General features: G+C 39.9%; 1 protein-coding gene and 1 long non-coding RNA gene across 9 annotated transcripts in view; one reads left to right on the forward strand and one right to left on the reverse strand.

Moving 5' to 3' along the window:
* The window catches only part of SUGCT (succinyl-CoA:glutarate-CoA transferase), a 706,709-nt gene that overhangs the window by 400,471 nt on the left and 287,853 nt on the right, over positions 1 to 18,385 (reverse strand). For 7 of the 8 annotated variants that reach the window (XR_004626996.1, XM_034665707.1, XM_002914142.4 and 4 more), the window contains 2 exons: positions 11,328 to 11,399; positions 4,875 to 4,972 (listed from right to left, as the gene is read on the reverse strand). Coding sequence is in view for 7 of the 8 variants with exons in the window: in XM_034665707.1 (XP_034521598.1) it covers positions 4,875 to 4,972; positions 11,328 to 11,399 (170 nt within the window). In the remaining variant the exon portion in view is untranslated. The remainder of the gene's footprint in view (positions 1 to 4,874; positions 4,973 to 11,327; positions 11,400 to 18,385) is intronic. The other variant, XM_034665695.1, reaches the window with a different exon arrangement.
* On the forward strand, positions 454 to 4,266 carry LOC117803312. Its single transcript, XR_004627000.1, has 3 exons — positions 454 to 605; positions 1,987 to 2,056; positions 2,608 to 4,266. It is a non-coding gene; the product is annotated as an uncharacterized LOC117803312 (long non-coding RNA).

The raw sequence follows: 18,385 nt of genomic DNA on the forward strand, positions 1-18,385 counted from the left end.
CGAATTGTATTTCTATTTTCTCCATCATTTCTCATTTCCTTCGTCCTCATTTCATGTCTTCCTATTATTTCTCCCCAACTCCCAACACTACATCTTTATACTTCTCTTCTTGGTTTCAACGCAAACCATGATTTTCAATCTCTCTCTTGAGGCCCTTACAATTGCAAAAATGCTGATCCAGGGCGTGAGTAGCACAGGCTTCAGAGTCCTTGCTCCTTGGCATTGCAAAGAAGGGGTTTGTTTTAATGGGCCCTGGATTAGTCTCTATTCTACCTCCTCTGTGCTTTAGCTGGGGACTTTTAACATGCTTTGGCTTTGCATAGGTTTCAGTCTTCACAGCTGGGTAAACAGACTTTCTGCAACACCCTGGATAAAATCGCAAGCTCAAGGGGAAAGTCCTCACCTTTAAATGAAAAAAAAAAAAAAAAAACTTGTTCACGGCCATGGTCGGGGAATAGTAACACCTGAGAACACCTGAGGGGAACTGTGTGTGTGCTGGCCGTGGACAACTCAGCTGATGACAAAAACATGCCTTCCTGAATGAGCCTGGCTGCTCTCAGAGAGGAGCATCAGACCGCAGTTAGCAAGAATAACAGAAAAGTGAGGTAAGTGGCTGACATTTCTGGTAGGCTTTCAAACAAAGTCTAGAGATTTCATAGGAGAACACCAAGGTGACTGTAGTTAACAATGCTGTGTATTTGAAAGGCTAAGAAAGTAGATTTTAAAACTTCTCATCACAAGAAAAAATGTGTGACTATGTGAGGTAAGGGATGTTAACTAAACTGATTGCGAAGATCATTTTGCAATATATACAAATATCAAATCATTATGTTGCACACCTTAAATTATACAATGTCATGTGTCAAGTATGTCTCAATAAAACTGAAACGTGTCTTCAGGGGCCTCTGGGTGGCTCAGTCGGTGAAGTGTCTGCCTTTGGCTCATGTCATGATCTCAGGATCCTAGGATCAACCCTGCATCGGGCTCTCTGCTCCACGGGTAGCCTTCTTGTCCCTCTCACTCTCCCTCTGTTCTCTCTCTCTCAAATAAATAAAATCTCTTTAAAAAATTTATCTTCAGGCTAGATAGAACATAGTGGTTGCTGAGAAGCAAACTCACTTTATGATGAAAATAATTCCTTTATCTCACAAGTTTAAGAAACTGCTTTATTATAAAGTCTATCATAACTTTTACAACATGATTTGCTGGCCGCCTCCCCCCACTCTTTCCCTAGACCTGCTTTCCCCCTACCACCACCCCCCTCCTATCCCCTCCCNCTCCCTCCACACTCTCTTCCTGGAGCCACCTCTCCCTCTCTCTGGATCCAGCTCCCCCAACTGTTTCTGTCTCTGGACCCACCTCCCTCCACACTCTCTCCTTGGACCCACCTCTCTCTCTCTCTGGACCTACCTTCCCCCACTCTTCCTTTGGATCACCGAGCTCCAGGCTCAATGTCCTCGTTACTACTCCTTAAACTCCCACCCATGTACCTACTGCCTAAAAAGCTTCTCCCAGTTATCTGCAGGCCCTTTCCCTCACCTCCTTCAGGACTCTGCTCAAATGTCACTTTATCAGAGAGGACCTCCCTGACCAGCTTAAATGGAAAAGCCAACCTCACAACCAACTTTTGGCACTCCTCATTTTCCTTTCCTGCATTATTTGTCACCAACTTACTTTGTCTCATTTAATTCTCTATCCCCAGTGCTCAATAAACATTTATTGAGTAAATAAACAGAGTAACATTCCGTGTACCTCTATGGGGAGGCAATAGGACATATGGAAAAGACACACAGCCTTTTGAATTCTAACTATTCGCTGTGTGGAACCTTGAGACTAACCTCCATACATTTCAGAATATTCATCTGTAAAGTGGGAATAATAACCCTTCTCTGGTAAGTCAAGGCATCTAATAAATGCTGGTTCCTCCCCTTCCTTTCTCCCTGCATCCTTTCTGTGATTGGGCGTTACTGTGTCTGTGATTCACAGGTCCTGAGATGGCTGTCCAATGAAAGGAACAGTGTGTTCTGCACACCTGGAACAGCACCATCCCCAGCAGGTAAAGCAGATCCTGTTTAGGTCGGATAACTGGTAGACTGGAGCTGAGGCTAGGAAGGAAACCTTCTTTTCTGAAAGTGTTGTCGTCTGACCAGGACATCAAATAGAGATGTCTGAGCATGGTTTCCTGAAGCTATGGGACGGACCCTGAAGCGCAACTGTATTTCAGTTTAATAGTAAGCCTGGGAAGCATTCCAGACAGAGAACAGAAGACACAGGATGGGAGTGTGGCCCTAGCAGGGATTTTAGGCTGAGAAAATGGAGGAAAGAAAAGATCATGTTAGGCTGTGGAAGACCATGATGTCAGACTAAAAAGACCACACTTAATCCTATAATTGAGAGCCACTAAACATTTTGAATATTTCATAGGAAACATAGACTCATCTCATGAAAACGATACACGTTTGTACTTTCATAGACACTTCTGAATGCCGAGCACTGAACAGTACTAATGAATCCAGTGACCTCTGCTCAGGAAAACACACGACAGGGTTGTAAATGGGAATGAATCACATCCTAATCTCCCCTGCTCATCACTGTTTGATCCACCAGGCAGAAGAGACTTGAGCTGGCAGAGAGTGAAGAACCACGGACCATATAAGAGCACCAAAAACCATTAACATGCTACCACCAGAGAGCAGGAAAGCCAACCTCTGGGCAGTGCGGACTCCCTGTGGTCTGTGTTTGAACAGCAGGCACTAGGACAGTGTGACCTCCCCCATAAATTTCCTCTCCTCGGGCTACTCCTCATCTCTTCCATAGGAATCAATTCCTTAGTCCTTGTTATGTCTGAATTAAGACATAAGAACCCGAAGGGTTCCAAAATGATGAAATTTCCACTTCCGCATATAGAAGAGGATAAAGACGTGGCAAATTATTTAATTCACCCCAAAGAGAGAAAATAGAAATTAATCGGTTAGACGCTGCTAGAAGTCTCTCCACAGCAGAATTCTAGGACAGAGTTTAGCCAGAAATAAACGTTTCAAGGGCCTAGGACACCAATACTTAACTCCGTGGTTCTTGAAGTTATAAAAGTGCTGACATCTAAAGAACAAGATGACACTTGCATCTGCCGAGGTTTTGTATTTTTCTTGGGTTCACTCTTCTCACAGCATGGATATGATTTATTTAGACTATCAAAGAGCTTTTGATAAGGCTCTCACAAATGCCTATTATTGAAACTGGGTAACCGTGGTGTGAAAGGAAAAAGTCCTATCAATGAATTAAATGGATTAAAAACTGCTGGAGAGGCAAAGAGGCAAAAAGCAGAAATAAATGACCCATTCTCATGTGGGGAAAGGTTAATGATTGAGGGCTCTTAGGCTCTGTGGTAGAATCAGACTGATACTTCACTAACGACCAGGACAGGGGAGCCCCATCCTCGTTCCCGTGTTCTCCACGGATCAGCCCCACACAGAGCCCCCATTGATCAAAGGGCCTGGGGCACAAGGAGGAGATGTAAGCAGTTCAGAGAAGTGCTCCCAGTCCAGGGAAGGGCAAATACGTAATGAATGTTGTTGATCCACCCAGAGATGCCCAAATCCCAGGGGGACAGAAATAAAAATTACAGTAGCAGAATTTTATTGTCTAAGAACTTTGATACACACTCCAGAGAAAGACAAGGGCCCTTTCAAACGACAAGACATGATATTGGGACAAAAGGACTTCATTTATGGGCATCATAAGGAAAACAAAAATGTTCCTCGCTGAAGAACAGCTCATGTGGGCATTTAGATCTGCAAAAACCACGACGCCTACTCTTTGGATGGAGAAGTTTAGACATAAACAAAAGTGAAACTGGTAGGAAAGATTAAGAATCAGTATCCTTTTTCTGAGGGAAACTTGGAAGATTTGATGCAGGTTTTAACAAAAGCATAACCTAACATGACAGAATAATCTGGAAATCAAATACTCTCATTGATTAACATTAATCCCTTATAACCCAAAACTCAATCTGGCAATTTCAAAACATCATCATGACAAACTTCACAGGAGAACTTTTGACTTAACCCTTCTTTGTCTCAGTTTCCTTATCTGTAAAATGGGAATAGAATTTACCTCACAGGATGACTGTAAAGATTAAATGGGATCAGGTATGTAGAGCACTTAAATAGCAAAGGTAAAAAAAATTGTTAAATTATTTTTTATTAGTATTGTTGTTATTAGAATTTATAATAGACTAAACCCAAACACATGCTATAGAGAAGAGATCTATTTCAAGCCATTGTGACTTTTCTTATTGATATCATTGTTATGCATCAGTACTTATTAAGACACGTAAAATACTTTCAAATAAAGAAAAAGCATAGCTTTGAAATATCTTTCCATCAAACCATTCTGTGAAATGGAAGAGAATTACAAGTTAATCTAAAATAGGCAAAACACACACACACACACACACACACACACACACACGCACACACAAATCGGGCAAATGCTAATGACACATTCATTCTTTTTTTTTTTTTTAAAGATTTTATTTATTTATTTGACAGAGATAGAGACAGCCAGAGAGAGAGGGACACACGCGCACACACAAATCGGGCAAATGCTAATGACACATTCATTCTTTTTTTTTTTTTTTAAAGATTTTATTTATTTATTTGACAGAGATAGAGACAGCCAGAGAGAGAGGGAACACAAGCAGAGGGAGTGGGAGAGGAAGAAGCAGGCTCACAGCAGAGGAGCCCGATGTGGGGCTCGATCCCATAACGCCGGGATCACGCCCTGAGCCGAAGGCAGACGCTTAACCGCTGTGCCACCCAGGCGCCCCATGACACATTCATTCTTAAATGTACCAACAGTAGACCCAAGCTTACCGTGCAGATAGTATTTTGATAAGCTCTTTTCTATTCTGTACACGAAGGTGGTTAGTTTTATACTTGGAGTCATCAACCAGTTCAGGCAAATTCAAGATCTAAAAGGGAAAAATGATTTTAATGTATAATTCACCATTTTTCGTGTACCTGCCTGTGAGCACAAGTGTTCAGGGCCTACCAACACGTTCCCCAGGATCATTCCTTACCGACCTTTATGCTTCTAGATAAAGGCATATGGAGCAACAAAGGAATAGAGATGGAAAGGCCACACAGTGAGGATGGGTAATGCTGTGACTGAGTTTGTCATTTATGAGAAGTTTTCACTACATTTAAGTATGCGCCCACAGATGGGAGCATAGAACAAGAGTTATCAGATCCCCATAATACGTCCTGTCTAGAGAGAGTAGGTAGAGAGATACAAAACTGGATAAAACTGACCTAGTTCTGAGAACCAATATCATAAGTACATGTCTACACTTATATGAAGCCCATAATCAACATATATCTTGTAGGTACATCCACTTATTTGTTCCACATGTAAATAAAATATCTGTCCCAGAAGCCCTATCCAGGATGTTGTACAAGGTGCTAAAATAAAGGAAAAGCATACACATTTGCCCCAAATGCTCACCATTAAAACAATGTCAAATTAAAAGATATTCTTCCTATAGAAGTGTCACTATTTTTCTTTAATATGTCTCCCTGAAGGAATAACAAATAGAAATGCTTTTATGTACTTCCTCTTTTGCTCCTCTTCAATAAAGAGAAAATCTATCTTGCACGTCCCTTTGGACATCTTGCGATTTTAACAAGACCATAATGAAAGTACCAAGTGGATTTGGAATGGAAAAGAAGTTTTATAAAGAATGTGTGGAGGCAGTGTTTGGCAGTTGTGTTGGAAAGTCAGAAGCAGCATTTATGGGCTCGGGGCAGGCCATGTGGCCTACAGAAAGCTTCACTACCCCGAGTAATGTATTTGCTTGAAATAAAAACATTTAATGGTTTCATGTGTTTCCCCCAGTTTAAATAAAATCCATCCATTAATCATCTCACAAAGGACAGAGAAGTGGAGGAGGTCCCCTGGAGTAAAGAGAACATCGCCGCTGTGTCATTTCTCTTTCGCGGGCTTCACTTACCCCTTTCCTTAAGGAATAATAAAGACAGCATTACTCCCCTAGATTTTAAAAAGCAACCCACACAGAGCGCCCTTTCTAAAAACCTCCCTGTCACCACACCTGATCCCAGAAGCGGCCTCCAGGCTTGTCCAGGAACAGAAACCTGCCCTCCCCTCCCTAAGAGTGAATAAGTCATTTCCTGAAGAAGCAAGTGCCTTCACCAAATCACAGGTTAAACCTGTAAATCTGGCCTCACCCAGAAATAGTATAAGCTGCATAAAAAGCTGCTCAGTGATTGGACTCAGTGGTAACCAGGATGCCCTCAGATGTCGTTCTCTGAATTTGACTCATCAGACCTCTGTTCTCTGTGCAAGTTGGTATGAAACGGTGGGTCAAAGTAATTATGGTTCTGTCCTCAGCCATGCTGTTGTTCAGTGCTTCTAGAGAGACTGCTTCCAGTGCTGTGATCACAACCATCCCTTATGTGCTTGAAACAGTTTGCCTGAGGTGGAATGAAACGATGTCAGTGAAAGTGCCTGACACATTGAGCACCAAATCCATGTGAAGTAGTCCAACGAGGTGCTATCTCCCCCCAAAGAAATAATGAAGTGTGTGTTTGTTTGAAGATGAAGGATGGGAAAGGGGGGGGAGGGAGAATGTCTTTAATGAACCTTCATTTCTTACGAGTGTTTCTATTGGACATAGAGTTCTGGGTTGACAGTTTGGTGCCGGTTGGCTCTGGGCTTCCAGTTTCTGACAAAAAAAAAAAAAAAAAAAAAACTGCAGTCAGCTGAGTCCGTGTTCCCCCGCAGGTAATATATCATTTTCCTCTGGGTGCTTTCAAAACTTTTTCCTTGGTCCTTCGTTTTCAGTGGGAAGACTTGGATGTTTAAGGCATGGATTTACTCGGGTTTATCTTATTTGGGGTTTGCTGAAATTACGAAATCTGTAGGTTTTGATCTTTCACCAAGTTTGGGAAGTTTTCAGCAACTATGTCTTCAAATATTTCTTCAGCATGTACTCCTCCTCGTCTCCTCCTGGCCTTACAATGACATCAATGTTAAGACTTTTTGTTACTGTCTTGCAGGCTCCTGAAGATCTGTTCTTTCTTTCTCTCATATTTTGGGAGGGGATCATCTTTTTTTCGTCTCTCTGTTGTTCAGATTGAATAATTTCTATTTATCTATCCTCAAGTTCCTTGACTGTCTCCTCTGTCATCTCCGTTGTGTTATCAGGCTCATCCAGTGAGGGGTTTCTTTTTTTATTTGGTGGTTGTATTTCTCGGTCCTACGGTTTCTAGTTGGTTCTTCTTCACATCTTCTCTTTCTTTGCTGGACACTTCTCCTTTCCTATTTATTTCAACAGTATCTGTGATGCCTGTTGGAGCATTTTTATAATAGCTGTTTTAAAGTCTTTGTAAGTTAATTCCAACATCTGTGTCCTCTTGGCATTGACATTTATTGACTGTCTTTTCTCATGCAAGCTCTGCTTCTTCATATGCTGAGTAATTTTGGATTGTATCCTGGACATTTTAAATATTATATTATGAGCCTCTGGGTCTTGTTTAAATCCTACAGCAAACTTTTATTGTTATTGTTTTTAGCAAGCAATTGATCTGGTGAGGTCCAGGCTGCAAGCCCCTACCCACCTTCCGTGTGCTTTGGTTCTAGTGTTAGTTCAGTTCTCAAAGCCCTTGCAGTGCTGTTCGAATCTGTCCCGCATGTGCCCCACTTATGGTCAGGCTGCCTCCTGAGCAGTCATCTGTGCGTTACCTCCGCTTGCAACTTCTTTGGTGCGCTGGTTAGGATCAGATCAGCAAACGTGCAGCTCAGGGCTGAGAGCAGGAGTTCACGAACACCTTCAAGGCTTACTTTCCGAAGCTCATCCCTCTCTGCAGGCTCTCTCCAGTTCCCTGGGGCTCCCCTTTTTTAGCCTACTTCCCAGCATTCTTCCAGGGCCGAGGCCAAAGCCACAAGGATTGACCCCTCTTTTTGGGAAATCACAGCTCAGAGATAAAGAGGAAAATTCTCCTTCCTCAGAGTTTTAGTTCCTGTTCATCGGCTGCTGCCACTAAAGGGTTGTCTGTAGGGCAGGGCATGAGAAAACAGACAGGAAGCAAAGACGCAGGATTTCCATACTCTCTCTACTATTAGAGCTCACTTTCGTGCTCCTCACTTCAGGAACGAAGGGCATCTCTTAGGACTCAGCTCTGTTTCCTAGTGCCCACTTCCATGTTTTAGGCTCCACTGTATCCATGCAAGGAAATCATTGTAGAGAAAACTGGTGAACTTACTGCTGGTTTGGAAGTACTTTATTTTTTTTTTTTAGAGGGACTGTAAATGCTGGTGTTCTTTCCCAGTTCACCTACTCCTACTTACTTTTCAGCATCCTCTTAGAGATGCTCCATGCATTCTATCCAGGTTTTAGCATTGTGTTCAGTGGAAGACATAGGGAGAAGTATGCTTACTCTATCTTACCCAGAACCAGAATCTCCAAACCTAATTTTTATAGAGTTCATTTATGAAGTGCATACTCTGAGCCAGGGCTGGACTAAGTATTTCACTTATCCAATCTACAAAACTCCAAAAGTTATATATTAGGATAGTTATGTATTGTAATCTTCATTTTATTGTGAGAACACAGATGCTTAGCAAAGATTAAGTGGCTTGCCAGAGGTCACCTGACTAGTTTCAAGACTCATGGTTTGCCTAAGAATTATGCTATAATGTCCTCAGACCTGCTCGAAAATCAACTACAATGCTTATGAAAATTGACGTTTCCTGTACCCCACCTCAGACATACTACGTCAAAAACTTTGGGAATGAAGCTCAAGGAGGTTTCCTATGCATGCTAAAGTTGAGAACCAATGCATATTGCCTCCAATAAAAGAAACTTTCAGTCTAAATGACTTTTAAAAGGATGTCGATGTACTTCAGATAGGAGTACCCATTAGTGTTGGCATCAATCAGCTTAAAATAGCTTACATATGCTCATGCTCCCTACTCTTCTGTATCGTGTTAAGAGACATAAAACAGGATTTGTTCTAAGCCAAGGTTCACTTTACATGCAGAAAGAGTTTTGACCCCCAAGCCTTGAGTCCATTGCTCTTGTTCCCACTCTAATTCCTGACAATAAGAGCTCCTTAATAGGACCCGTCCCCAAGAAGCATTAGTTAGCCAGTATATCAAATTCCATTTTGGAAAGAAACTAGGCCTAAGTAGTTCATCACAGACAATACTGCTATATTTGTCCCTATGAGATAGAACTGCCTTGTCTTTCATTATGGCCCTTACTTGGCAAAAGAACAATTGATGGGCTTACCGTAAAAAACTGGGGACCTCATCTTCTACAAGACCAGTCTGAATGACAAGCCCCTCAGTAATAGATGAATCTACACAAAAAATGCTTAGAAGGAGCCCACTATACATGGAATAAGGAAACAGGTCATTTTTATTAGGTTAAAAGGTTTTTAGGGTAAGTTTACATGTAAGGATATAAAAAGTCAATCAGATTACAAGGCTTGCTCAAGATGCCTAGTAAATGATGTAAATAACATTAAAATCCTCTACACATAAAACTTTTCTTATGAGTTTCTCGAGAATTTGATAGACATTGTCTTAAGGGCTCACAACAGGGATTACCATTCGTAACACACATATGGAAAAACAAGGTCAAGTATGCCATTCCAAAGGCCCTCTGATGGTCTCCTTTTAAAAAAATGTATCATAACACACCCTCACAATAAGTCATATTTTAGTACTCAAACTTATGGCAAATATTCTGCTTTGAAATAAAAATCTTTTTCAAAAAATGTTCTTATGGATATTTACGAGGAAGTTCAAAAGTTTCAAACTGATCATCAGTAATGAATCAAAAATAAAAAGAATTCAGTACAGTTATTTTCAACAGTGAAGAATATGTCAACCAGTAATTTCTCCCCCCAACCCCCTTTCTGGAGAGAGAAAACTCCAAAACATATGGCCCAGGAAGAAAATCTGTACTCATTTATAGCAATGAACTGGCTTTTACATCTCCGCAGCTAGAGTACGCAAATGACTTCACAGGCAACGGCTTCCGTATGTTTTATATTTTTAACATTGACCGTTCATAATAAAGATTCTTTGATCCTAGATCAAATGTTTGAATCCATTTTCTCTCCGCTTACTCAGAGTCACCGTTATGAAAGCTCCCCTCTTTCCCACCTCAGATGTTCCAGCCCTTCCTGCAATAGGAACTGTCTCCATTTGTCACCTTCTCCGTGGTACTGCCCACCCCTTTGCTGTGGTTTTTCGCTGTGCTCATTAACCTCTCGTACAAAAGAGCCACAGTAATAAATAATTTTTGTACATAAGAAGTTAACGGCAACAGAGAAAGTTCCCCTAAGGAAGTCGCAGGCATCTTTAATGAAACTGAAAGCTCACAGTGAGTGGTTATCTATGATTAGTAGAAGAAAATAAATTCCCCATCAGAAAAACATGCTCAACAGCTGAGGCCTCCCCCTACCTGTAAGAGAAATTAAAACAAAAACTTAAACACAGATTCTTATAGCTAGATTATATTTCTGGGATTCGAACTGGAAAAAGTGAACAGGAATCTAAAGACTTAACTGAAAACAAAAAACCCCAAAATCTAGGTAGTAGTAAAAATACCAAATAAAAAAAATATCCAAGTGATGCCAAAAACTTTAAATCTTCAACATAAAATTATCCTTAATGATTCCAAGGCCTTTTTTAAAAATCTTATTGAGGGAGCAACATTTTTAATAACCTTAATTGCTAAAACTTAACTTAAAACATGAACTCTGCAGAAAGGTACTCATTAGACAAAGGCCAATTTGAAAAAAAAATGTTTAGTTTTCTAGTGACTAAAACAATAAATTTGGTATTACATTGTCTTTGGGCCTAATTAGGTTTCATGTTGTTAACAAAGAAAAGGAAAAAAAGGAAAGTGAGAAGAAAAATATCCTGGCATTAAAAATCCCTTTAAAACGAATTCTTTTTCTTTCCCTTTTTTCACTGAACTGGTAGTCCAGATCATGTTGGTGGACAATTTAGGCCACTATGTTCTATGGTTCATTTCAAAACACGGCCAGATACCCCATCCCTCCCAAAAAAAAAAAAAAAAAAAAAAAAAAAACCAACCAGTCAGAATGCTAATTCAGACCATGTCCTTGGCATTTATGAGTATAAAAATGGCACACGGTTAGGGGCGAAGGCAGGGGGTCTTGAGTTGGCTATAGACCTAATAACACTGTTCTAGGCGAAACTGAACTTTCCTGGCTTTCTACAAAACGAGTTATTGCATAGATCATCTACCCATCCCAGTGATTACAGGTTACCTTGCACACAGTAGCAAACTGTTGATTATTTCCTGCTCCAACCACAAGATATCCATCCTTGGTTTTAAAAGCCTAAAATAAATTTAAAAATACATAAATATATAATTTTATATACTGAAAATACCACAGAAGTTAGCTTTAGTTTCTAAAACTTCTACATAGAAAGCATGCTCTAAAGCAACATTATTAATTATATCCATATCAATTAATTAGTATATTTTGCTCTTATATTTGCATAGCTATTTTTATTTGGCATTTTCAAAGCACTTCCTGGTTCTTCCACTAACTGTTGTAACATGGGGGGTTGGAGCTTGGAAAAATAAAGAAAATTCTAAATTAAACTAAAATAGTTTTGTTGTAAATGCATAACATGAAATTCTGTATTCATTACAGTATGGATTAATATTTGGCCTTTCCAAAGTTTTGTGTTTTGTTTGTTTCCATTTTTCCTTGGAGGGCAAAGAGCAAGAGGGTATACTGCTTTCTACAAAGTGTAAGAAGAAGAAATGGAAGGAAGGAGGAACGGGAGGGGGGAAGGGAGGATGTGTAAGCTGATACATTTCATCTCTGAAGATCTCAAATGTAAACTCTTGGACAATCACCACTTTTCAATAAGTGAAAGTTGACACGTCTGGATCTCCGCACCTCCTGTGGTTTTATGTACCTGAAAATGTTTGTTGCTTCTAGGAGACACATTCATTTGAGCAGCAAAAAGAATGTAAGTAACTGGTACTCCCACCTCCCAGAGCCCTAGGCCCTCTGAAGAACTCCCTTCTCCACATTTGATCACAGTGCTGTTTGGAGGAACCAAACTTTACCCTTAGAAGGCCTCATTCCCACTTTCCTTAAGTAAACGAGTTCCTTTAGTTGCCTTCCTTTCTACATAAAAATTGTTCTGTCTTTTCACCTACTTTTTCTTCAGTTACTGCTGCCTCTGAGAAAGATGATCTCTATCTTCCTTGCCAGGGCTGGCTCCTATGCTAACCCTGGTCCCATCTTCACTCACATCCTTCAGAACCCTGCTCAGTCATCTTTAATCTCTTCATTCCCACTGGGTCCTTTTTTTCAGCCTACAATTAGGCTCAGGCCTACACTAAAAATATTAACGGGAACAAAACAAAATTTCCATCAATCGTGACACACTTCTCAAGCTATCTTGAAATTTTCTTCCTTTCCTCCATCTCTAAATGACATAAAAGTTCCAGCTGCCTATACTTCTTCACCAACACCACTTTCTAATGCCCTTTGTCATCAGGATTCTTATCCCATCACTGCACTGACACTATTCTTTCTTGACCCCTCTGTATTATGTGGCACTGTTAACCATCCTTTCCTCCAAGAACCTGTCTTATCTCTAGGCTCCATCTGGGTTCATCTCCAATCTCTCTGACCTGTATTCCACATGCCCCCTTTTCAGGATTTTCTTCTCCGTAGCCTTCAGCATTCCTTAAGGATCTGTATGCGGTCTTTCACTACACTTGTTTCTAATGGTAGCCTCTAGGCACATGTGGCTATTGAATTTAATTAAACTAAAATTAAATTAGCCAGTCACAAAAGACCACATATGGTGATTGCATTTGTATGAAATGTCCAAAATAGGCAAATCCATAGAGACAGAAACTTAGTGGCCACCTATGGCTGAGAACATTGTGAGAATTTGGGGAATAACTACTACTGAGTACTCGGTTTCTTGTGGGGGTGATGAAAATGTTCCAAAATTGTGGTAATGGCTAGACAACTCTGAATACATTAAAAATCACCAAACTGTACACTTTAAATGGGTGAATTATATGACATGTGAATTATATCTCAATAGAGATGCAATTAAGAAAAATTAAAGTAACAGTGCAGCTCCACAGACACACCAGCTACAAGTCAAGCATTCAATAGCCACATGTGGCTAGTAGCTGCCATATCAGCACAGATAGAGAGCATTTCCATCACTGCTGAAAGTCCTGCTGTGTAGTGCCGGAAGACTGAATCTGGTAGTTTGTCGGTTTTCTTTTTATTCTACCTACTAGGCCTAACATGGTATCTGAAAAATGTTAGGCAATGAATAAGTGGTTGTAAGATGTAATGAATCTCTCAGATAACTGCTTCCATATAATAGGATTGTGGCTAAAATGAATCTCAAGCAAAACCCTATAATGCGGTTTACTCTATTTATATTTTTGCTTGGCTTGGTAATAAATGCTACTAAAAAGATAACACACTATTTTAAATGTTTATATTCCCTGTTCACAGGGCAAAAGCAAAGTTAGTGTTATAAATAACGCATTAGTGCTTCTCAAACTATAGAAAGGGAATCTGCAATGGAGCTGTGAGTGAGGGGCATAGGATTTTGAGCAGAGATGTCTCAACAACATAGCTGGTAACTATGAAGGTATGTGCGTTGTCTGTTTGCTTGGGTGTTTTGTTCTGTTTTGTTTTGTTTTTGCAGGGAAAAACTGAGTTGGGGAGTGGATAAGTGATGTGAAATAACAATGTGTGCTATCAATATAATGTGAAAAAAGATTTTCAAAATTTTAGATCAGTGACATGATATTCAGCTAGTTTACATTTTGGGAGATACTCATTTCCTTTTAATTAATGAAGAAGTGCTTTTCCTTAAGCCTTAACTATACCATGAAATATATCTTTACCAATATACAATTTGCAAAATTTTGAGCACAGAGAACTAGTTAATGATCATAGGAAAATGAAGATTGAATAGTAGCTGAGCCACCAAACACAATTAAAGATCACCAAATAGATTTATAAGGATGAAGGTAAGACTGAGTTCTTAAAATATTTATTTATTCCTTGTTACTATTGCTACAGTGTTTATTTAAAAAATAAATTTTAAGTAAAAACTTAAAAAAATACTATTGGCTGAAGACTAAATAATTATGTCCCCCCAAGTTTCAATATTGAAATCCTAACGCCAGTATGATGGTCTTATGAGTGTGGAAATTAAAAAAGGGAAACCTCACTAAATTGCAGTCAGGAAACTAGAAGAAAAACTGGTACCCCTCAGTGTCAATTACAAAAGAACTGTCAATTACAGACCCAAACAGAAGAATCATCAACAGGAAAGAATGATCGATAAGAGGCCCCACAGGAAAAGATGTACAATGGACCCTTGGACCACACCAATGTCCTCAAACACAGTTGAAAATCCATGTATAACTTGTGACTCCCCAAAAACTTAACTACTGATAGCCTACTGTTGACCATAAGCCTTATCAATAACATCAATAGTCAACATATTTTGTATCTTAGATGTATTATATACCATAGTCTAACAATAAAGGAAATTAGAGAAAAGAAAATGCTACTAAGAAAGTCATAAGGAGGAGAAAATACATTTATAGTACTGTACTGTACTTATTTAAAAATTTCCAAGTATAAGTGGACCTGTGCAGTTCAAACCCATGTTGAGGTTTGAAAAAGGGCCACCTGTCCACTGAATCCTCTACAAGAAATCAACTACACCTGCAACTCAGCCAATGAGAAGCCATCATCACCCTGAATTCTTGCTTTTCTCCAATGGACGTTTATTCAAAACAAACCTTCCCAACTTCCTCCTTCATCTCCATAAAATAACATTTCTCTCCCTTTTTGGTTGGACTTGCCTATGGTTTTGCCATAGATTGCACATCCTGAGTTGAAGTTCTCTGTTATTCCCAAATAAACCCACTTTTTCCTGGAAAAATAACTGCCAATTTTATTTTTAAGATTAACATGAGCAAGGGGGCGCCTGGGTGGCACAGCGGTTGAGCGTCTGCCTTTGGCTCAGGGCGTGATCCCGGCGTTCTGGGATCAAGCCCCACATCAGGCTCTTCTGCTATGAGCCTGCTTCTTCATCTCCCACTCCCCCTGCTTGTGTTCCCTCTCTCGCTGGCTGTCTCTATCTCTGTCAAATAAATAAATAAAATCTTTTTAAAAAAATTAAAAAAAAAAGATTAACATGAGCAAGAACATGGGCATCTGCAACCATGAAGTAGGTCCTCATCAGACACCAAATCTGTCTGTGCCCTGATCTTGGACTTTCCGGCCTCAAGCACCGTGAGAAATAAATGTCTGTTGTTCAAGCCACCTAGACTATCGTATTCTGTAATAGCAGCCCGAACAGAATAAGCACCGTGAGAAATAAATGTCTGTTGTTCAAGCCACCTAGACTATCGTATTCTGTAATAGCAGCCCGAACAGAATAAGAAATTGATATCGTATTCTGTAATAGCAGCCCAAACAGAATAAGGGGGGTGCTGCTGGAACAAATACCTAAAAATGTGCAAGCAATTTAGAACCAGGTAATGGGGCTCCTGGGTGGCTCAGTCAGTTAAGTGTCTGCCTTCAGCTCAGGTCATGATCTCAGGGTCCTGGGATGGAGCCCCACATTGGGCTCCCTGCTCATCGAGGAGTCTGCCTCTCCCCCTGGCTCATGCTCTCTCACACTCTCTCTACCTCTCTCTGTCAAATATATAAATAAAATATTTTTTTCAAAAAAATAGAAACAGGTAATGGGTAGAGACTAGGGGGGAGGGGATCTGAGGTACATGCCAGAAAAAGTCTACACTGCTGTGAACAGCCTATTCTGAGCTTTGAGAGCTCAGAGAGAAAAGGAAAGAGCTGCAGAGAGTAGTCTCAATCTTCTTAGAGAATACCTAAGAAATGCTGAACAGAATGTTTAGAAACATGGAGAGGAAAGGCCATTTTGATAAGGTCTCAGATGGAAATAAGGAACATGTGTTTGGAAACTGGAGGAAAGGCAATCCTTGTTATTAAGCGGCAAAGAACTGGGCTGAATCATGTTTTATACTCCAGTTTTTTGTGGAAGGTAGAACTTTGCAAGTGATGAAATTAGGTATTCAGCTGAAGATACTGTTAAGCAAATGTTGAAGGTGCAACCTGGCTCTTTCTGACTGCTTATAGTACAACGTGAAAAAAAGAGATTACTTAAAGACAGAATTGTTCTGGAAAAGGGAAGCAGAAATTAAAAATCTGGAAAATTCCCAGTCTATCCATATTGTAAAAAATGAGAAAGCATGGTCAGAAGAAAACACCAAGAGTGTGGCCAGGTGACTGACTGACTGTCCTTCGGTAGGTAAGAGGATAAATTAACATCCAGACAATGGAATATTATCCCACACTAAAAAGAAATGAGTTATCAAGCCATGGAAGACATGGAGGAATCGTAAATGCATATTACTAAATTAAAGAAGCCAAGCTCAAAAGACTACATACTGTAAGACCCCAACTATATGACATTCTGAAAAAGGCAAAACTACAGATACAGTAAAAAGATCAGTGGTTACCAGGGACTGAGAGGAGGAAGAAATAAATAGGCAGAACACAGAGGAATTTTAGGGCAGTGAAAATACTCTGTATGATACTATGATGATGCCTACATGTCATTATACATTTGTCCAAACCCACAGAATACATAACACCAAGTTATGTATTGTAAACTCTAATGTAAACTGCAGACTTCAGAGGATTATATTATGTCAGTGTACGTATATCAGTTATAACAAATGTAACACTCTGGTGAGTGATGTTGATAATGGGGGGAGGCTGTGCATGTGTAGGGAAGGAGTTATATGGAACATCTCTGTACCTCCTGTTAAAATTTTTTTCTGAACCTAAAACTGCTCTAAAAACTAAAATTTATTTTTTTTAAAAAAAGGACAGCAGGAATCATCTTTGTCGTGATGACAATGTTCTGTATCTTGACTATATCAATATCAATATCCTGACTGTGATATTGCACTATAGTTTTGTACAATGTGACCAATGGAGTAAACTGGATAATGGGTACACAAGATCCATCCCTATTATTTCTTAAAATACATGTGAATCTACAGTTATCTCAAAAAATTTTTTAAGTTTAATTTTTTAAGTGATGGTGTATTAGATTAGGGCCCTGACAACAAAGATGGGAAGAAATAGAGTCAAGAAATATTCAGAGCAGCATTATTTACAATAGCCAAATTATGGAAGCAGCCCAACTGTCCATCAATTCATGGGTTGATAAAGAAGATATGATACACACACACACACACACACACACACACACACACACACAATGGATGGGTTATTCAGCTATAAAAAAGAATCAAATCTTGTCATTTGCAAGGACATGGATGGAGCTACTGAGCATCATGCTAAGTGAAATAAGTTAGAGAACAACAAATACCATAAAATTTCACTCATATGTGGAATTTAAGAAACAAAACAAATGAGCAAAGGGAAAAAGAGAGAGAGAGAGAAAGACAAACCAAGAAACAGACTCTTAATTGTAGAGAACAAACTGATGGTCACAGAGGGGAGGTGGGTGAGGGAATGGGTGAAAGACCTGATGGGGATTAAAGAATGCACTTGTCGTAATGAGCATTAGCTGATGTATGGAGTTGTTGAATCACTATATTGTACACCTGAAACTAGTATAATACTGTGTGTTAATTAACTGAAATTAAAAACTTCAAAAAATATATTTAGGTGGTAAAATCTGCTATAGTTGGTAATGACTTGAATGTGATGGTCAAGAGCTGAAGACTGGGGGAGAGCTGACATGTTGTGGTCAAGATGTCATGGTGACCAGCCTTTGAGATACTCCTGTGGAAACTCAAAATGAACAGAACTTGGAGACCAGGTGCAAATCTGAACTCATTATAATCTATAACTGAAGCCATCACATAGTTGAAGTCAACTGCAGAATAGGAAAAAAGGGGGGTGAGCCAAGGGATGAGTCTGAAGGTCTCCCCCATCTCAAGTCCAAGCAGAAGAGGAATTAGCCACTGGAGTAAGAGGAAGACTGAACAATGCCCACAAGGTGGTCTTTCCTTCCCTCAGAAAATACTGTTCTGTGTCACAATGTGGACCAAATGAACTTTGAAGTGAATCAGGGACTAAGTACCAGTTAGGGAATGGGGAGAGCACATGCAAACATCTGTTTGTGAAATCTGGTTGTGAAGGAGAAGAATCAGCAAAGCCCGGAGAACACAGACTGAGCACGCACAGGCACCATGGTGGTGTGGTGCTGGGGGAAGCTGACAAGTTCCCACTGGATGCTTCTA

This window comes from Ailuropoda melanoleuca, chromosome 1 (assembly GCF_002007445.2).
Source record: "Ailuropoda melanoleuca isolate Jingjing chromosome 1, ASM200744v2, whole genome shotgun sequence".
Lineage (NCBI taxonomy): Eukaryota > Metazoa > Chordata > Mammalia > Carnivora > Ursidae > Ailuropoda > Ailuropoda melanoleuca.